A 6,312-nucleotide genomic window follows, 5' to 3' on the forward strand; every position below is an offset into this window, starting at 1 on the left:
CGGGTGGCACATAAAAGACACCATTTCGAGCGTGGCCGTTTTCGTGCGGGTGACACGTAAAAGCACCCACTACACTCTCTGAGTGGTTGGCGTTAGGAAGGGCATCCAGCTGTAGAAACTCTGCCAAATCAGACTGGAGCCTGGTGTTGCCATCCGGTTTCACCAGTCCTCAGTCAAATCGTCCAACCCATGCTAGCATGGAAAGCGGACGTTAAACGATGATGATGATGATGATATATGACCACAGCCTCTGGTTGAAACCAATAATAAAAAAATACACACACTTAAAAAAAAAATTCTAAAGCAACTCTTGCATTAGAACATAGCCTGTTTTAAATTATGTAATATATCTGCAGATAATTTTATGTCCTTTTGGTTACTAGGCTCCTAGTTTTAAACTAACCTAGAACACTACACATTCAACAATAAGATAATTGAGAATAACTGGAGTTTGAAGCAACTGAAACAATGTAAAAGCAAACAATGTGAGACTAATAGTCCCCACCAAAATAAGAGTAACTCATCTCGAAACTTAAAGATATTTTAAGGTGAACTCCAGGTTTCTCAGTTATTTCAAGATTGATTACCTTGTAAAAAAATCTATTCAAAACTGGTGTGAAAATTCAATTGAAATCAATGGTTCCCAAAATAGATGCCCTACTAAAAGTTTATAGCTGTTCCTTTGAAATTTCTTATGTTTAATATCTTTCTTCTATAGTGTTGTGTGACCTACTATTCTAGATAATACCGTATGATAGGGAGTAACAAGTGTAGTAGACAGTAGGAAGAAATGTCTGAGGAATTGCTGAGTTAAACAGTTTGTGTTGTATCTTTTTAAATGTCCCTAGTTTGAGAGAAAAACCATTGTTTCTCAAATATATATATATATAATACACTCACCTAATGAATAAAGAAATTCAGTCTTACAACATAAGTAGATCACTATTTAGCATTACTAATGTAGCAGAAAAACTGTATTTGACACAAAAGCCCTGTTGATCCTGGTAAAGATTCCAGTATGAAAAAAAGAATGTTATAATGAATACTAACTAATCAAGAAACAAAAATTGTATCCGCTATAAAAAAATAAAATTATTTTAGAATTTAAATATGGTATTGTCCAATATCTGAGACAATAGTGTACTCATTTCTGATGAAAAGACTGCCTGTGTTGTAGTACAGTCTTAATAAGTAGGAAGGCAGACAAATCACAAATCTCTGTTCGATCTGTAGAAAAGGAATAGGTAGAAACTCCATAAGATGTACCCAGTGTAAGCTATGGACACATAAGAGGTGCAGCAATATCAAAGAAAGGCTAACTGCAAAGATAGTTTTTGTGTGTGGCAAATGCTCAGAGGCAATGAACACTGAAAATGTGCAGAAAACAGCTTCCGTCACATGCCAGGGGAAAAAACTAGTAGTTGATAGCTTCTGTTACCTACGTGACCAAGTCAGTAGTGGGGCGGTAGAAATTTTGCCAGATCAAATTGGAGCCTGGTACAGCCTTCTAGCTTGCCAGTCCTCAGTCAAACCGTACAACCAATGCCAGCATGAAAAACAGATGTTAAATGATGATGAGATTTTAGGGGGGTTTAATAAAATATCAATAACTTTTATATCTATTGGTTTATTATACTTGGTCTTGACCAACTGAAGTATCACATATATTACATATAATCACTTACGTACAGGCAGTTGCAGGTAAGCTAATATTTAGTTTCAATCAAGTTCTGAGTTCAAATTCCACAGGAGTCAATAAAATATCAACTTGTAAATTTAACTGACTACATTCGAGCGAGGTCATTGCCAATGCCACTGGACTGGCTCCCGTGCAGGTGCCACGTAAAAACACCATTTGAGCATGGCTGTTGCCAGTACTGCCAGACTGGTTCTCGTGCTGGTGGCATGTAAAAGCACCCACTACACACTCAGAGTGATGGGTGTCAGGAAGGGCATCCAGCTGTAGGAACTCTGCCAGGTCAGATTGAAGCCTGGTGCAGTCATCTGGTTCGCCAGTCCTCAGTCAAATCATCCAACCCATGCTAGCATGGAAAGCGGACATTAAATGATGATGATGATGATGCTCTTCTGCACAGGACATTATTTTTCTACCTAGGTAAATAAACTTAGAATATTTCAAAATAATAAATTAATAAATTGACACTTATTAGATAATTTTAAGAGATAACTACTATGGCATGGTTGGTGTTAAGCTTTTATAGTCAGGTACATCATGATTTTTGGTTTGTCTTGACAGCTATGTCACATGACTTTAATCAGTGGTAGGTGATAGGAGAAAAGTGGGTTTGGGATGGATAAACAATAATCAAATGGTTGATGCATAGATAATCTGTATATTTCAAGATAAGAAAAACTGAAAAAGTACATGGATATTTTAATCATAAAATATGAATATACTGATACAGTTTACATTACTTTTTGTCTGACACAGTTTCTCAACTACTATACATCAGGTGTACACCATGGCAATTAGAAGCAAAACTACACTAGTCAGATAGGTCATATGGACAATGGATAAACTTGCAGTGGCTCAAGCAAAGGCTAACTAACACCACTCGGACAGTCATTTAGCTCCAAGTCAACTGTGATCATCCAATCTTGTATACCAAGAACTACTTTCTATTATGCATCTTTTGTTTTTAAGTGGTACAGTATGATTTAAAGAAGATTTGTTATTTTTGCCAGGTCAAACAAAAACAGAGACTCTCAGTGGCATAGCTAAAGTGTATGTTGCCTTTGAGTTTGCCATCCCTCCATCTGCTTATATAGCAGATCCAAAAGAGCCGTCTCCATAAAAGTGATACCCAGAGCAAACTGCCCCACTCATCACTATGTTACTGTCCTTTGTTGGCTCATACTGGAAGCTGGTTACATTTGACTTTGACCAGAAAATTGTTTAGTGAAACACTTAGCTACAAGTAGTCTACATGAAATATTTTAAAATACACTGTCGGAGACTATAAGCAGCTTGATTTAGTTTGGGAAGATGTTGAACAAAATCATGCCAGTTAAAGTAAAATAGCTACAGTAAAGTGTTTAAATGTGTTTAGATTTTGATATGTTAACCACTACAAGACTTCACTACTGGATGTTTTTTTCACTGTGTATATGTATGCTGTTGGTAATGTCATTTGTGGTATATCTTTCTGTAGACAATAAAAGTTACTCATCTCTGTTGAAGGGATTAATGGTTTAGACCTCTTGTAATCTTAGATGTCCAATTCAAACAACCATGAAATCGTTACCTTTGCTCTTAATGATTTTTGAAGCTTTGAATTTTAATAACCTTATTCTCCAAATAATCTATATGAATGTTCAAAAGGATAGGGTGGAGTGCAATTCCTTGGAGAACATAGCTTTTGGATTTTGTTGCTTTTGAGAAATCGTTTGCTGACAATATACTGTTTTCAGTTCGTCAGAAAATTATTTATTCGACGTATCATGGTGAATAAATTTTTATAATTACAGTTATGTAAGAATTCTATATATTAATGGTAAAAACAATTTTCGCTGACGTACGTGGACACAAACCAGATCATAAATTCACAACACCTGTCCATTATTAGGGAAAGGACAGAAAATATTGTCACTAATCTGGGCGTTTTACAGACACTCCTTCTAACTGTTTAAAATATTATATTTACAGCATAACTATGTTTTAACAAATGTTTAAATATGTTTTAAGCGATATAATTATTTTAAACATCGCTAATGTTAGAGAAATACTTGCAATGGGTGTCATAAAAAAAAAATGCATTCAAATGAGAAAATGGCGGGGAAAACAAAAATCGTCTGCTTGCCAATATAACACAAAAATAGGGAAGGTCAGACATTCCGAAACTGCTGTGAAACTTTAAGACAACCTTTGCATTTTTACTCAGTGAAAGTAATGCAATGTGCCAGAGATCCCTTGTTTATGGAAATAAGGCAAGTACCAGCAAGTAATGTCCCGGTGCCCTTTTTAATGGCAATTATCTTAGTTACCAGATATTTCTTTCATTCGAATGCAAAATAAACTCTAAAGTGAATAGTATAAAACATTTCGGCTTCACTGTTAGCAGGCAAAATATCCGCCAAGTGCCCAGGAACATACCAACACACTTGCTGGCCTGATCTACATCAATCGAAAGGAACCAATACAGGAACTTCTATGTAGCCACAAGAGATATAAGCTAAATCTCCCTGATATTACATCTATCATCATGAAAAGGAGAAAGGCACATCGACGATGAACTCCTAAATCTGCGAAAAGACGAGAGGATATTGGCTGGAACGCCTTTACTTATTGGTGTGCTCGAATCAAAACTCTCCTAGGAGTTAACCAACAATCTAAAATGAAATATGTTAAATGAAATAATCAGTAACATCCTGGTGCCAAACCAGTCAACATAATTAGCCCAACAATTGCTTAATGTCTAACAGGATTATAATATATTATTTTAGGGGAAATTTTTGTAAAATAAACTAAAAAGTCCCTTGTGTAAACTGGTTTCGTTGGAGACCCTTAAGAAAAAAAAAACAAAACAAAAAACAACAGTTGGTATGGATAATTGTGCTACGTAACTTTTGATCATTATCTTAGAGACAATTGAAATATATATCTTGAGAATAACTTGCTTTTTCTTTTTTAACATGAAAACCATCTGGAGATAGAACCAGGCTTGGCGCCTTTTTTTTTATAAGTACGATTAAAGTGTGGTAACATTGGGATCCCAAAAGCTCTCTCATAAGGTGTCTGTGTACAAACCCTATTCAATCCTAAATAATTTTACCTAAAAAAAGTGCTGTCAAAATCTTTAGAAAACAGGACTGGGAATAAGATTTGAGAATAGAGATGCAATAAGCAAAATGAAAGGGAGTTAGGTTTCGGAGCAACGCGTAAAATAAAGGGGTAATCTAACAGATTTTAGTTTCACACACGTGTGTATGCATACTTGTACACGTTCATACAAGTATTGAATTGTTTTATTCGCTGATTGTTTTAATGGGACAAGATTATTTTCAATATATCAGATTTCGTTTAAATTAAAAATACTCTAACACCAAAGTCATCCAAAAGTAAAAAAAAAAAAATTCTACTTAAAACGGTTAAAAAGCATAGTTCGTTTCTTATCAGAGAAAAAAAAAGGCAGGTCATCAGAAGCACATTCATGTGTCGACAAGTGTCAGTAGATAAGAACGACGACATTGTCATTTACGTTGCCAGGTGTCATTTGCTCATACAAGCTCACCTGATCTAAGTAATACCTGGTTGAGTTCTCTCATGGGGACATAAACCATGTTATCCCAAGTCGAAATGTCTAGTATGCGACAAGGTGATAAGCCCTGCCAATATTTCTTGTCCCTAAATACGCACAATCAATACTTATTAGACAGTGCATACTTAAACCGTATGGAAGGTGTATTACTTTATAGTTACGTCCTTTAACAGTTCGAAGTGTAAGTAAATATTTTGGAATAAATTCACAAATTAAAGAGAGCAACATTTAAGCAAAATCAGCACACATTTGTTTTTATAAAAAGTTAGGCCTAATGGATATAGGCTGGTCCTCTTTAACGGGGTTACAAAAGAATGAATAAACTGCGTGTTAGTTTAGCTAATCACAAAAATGAATTGAGGATTGCAAAAAAAGAGAAATATATTTTTCGATGAAATAACCAGAAGTATATGTGTATGATTTAAAAATTTCACTTTTCAGACTACTTTTAAAACTTTGAATCTTTACATTTTTTAAAAAACTTAAATCTTTGATTACAGAGCTTCACACACACACAGAAGTGTGTTTTCCAATAACTATATAAAACCACAGTTAACAAATCAGTGTGGAAAAAAGTTTTAAAAGCCTGGAGGTGAGATTATATACCTGGAAATGTTCACACACACACACACATACACGCAGGATAAACTTAAATAGCGCACAAGTAATGTTTAAAGACAGTAAACTATATACTATAAAAATTACAAAAAAAACAAGTTTTGAAACAAAGACAATCGCGTCACGTACGGAAACCGAAAAATAAAAAATATAATTCACTTTCATTTATAAAGGTTGAAAAAAAAAAGAGAAAAATAAAAAATATACTAGAAAGGTATAAAAGTCACAACTCTTATAATCATAAGCCTGTTAACTAATAAAATTTATGGTTTGATTTTTCGGTAAAAATTAAATCATATATATATATATATATATATATATATATATGTTTTTCTTCTACTTACCTTTATCCAAAGTTCGAATTCTGGTATCATGACTGTTGTTTCTAGTAAGATTCTAGGAACATTAACGAAAT

General features: G+C 34.3%; 1 protein-coding gene across 1 annotated transcript in view; it reads right to left on the minus strand.

Annotated features, from left to right (window-relative positions):
- Positions 1–6,306, minus strand: part of LOC106877909 (chloride intracellular channel exc-4) — a 73,591-nt gene extending 67,285 nt beyond the window's left edge. Inside the window, exon 1 of the mRNA XM_014926960.1 lies at positions 6,242–6,306. Coding sequence (XP_014782446.1) covers positions 6,242–6,271 — 30 coding nt within the window. The 5' untranslated portion in view covers positions 6,272–6,306. The remainder of the gene's footprint in view (positions 1–6,241) is intronic.
- Positions 6,307–6,312: the final 6 nt, after the last annotated feature.

The sequence above is a fragment of the Octopus bimaculoides genome, chromosome 2 (assembly GCF_001194135.2).
Source record: "Octopus bimaculoides isolate UCB-OBI-ISO-001 chromosome 2, ASM119413v2, whole genome shotgun sequence".
Classification (NCBI taxonomy): domain Eukaryota; kingdom Metazoa; phylum Mollusca; class Cephalopoda; order Octopoda; family Octopodidae; genus Octopus; species Octopus bimaculoides.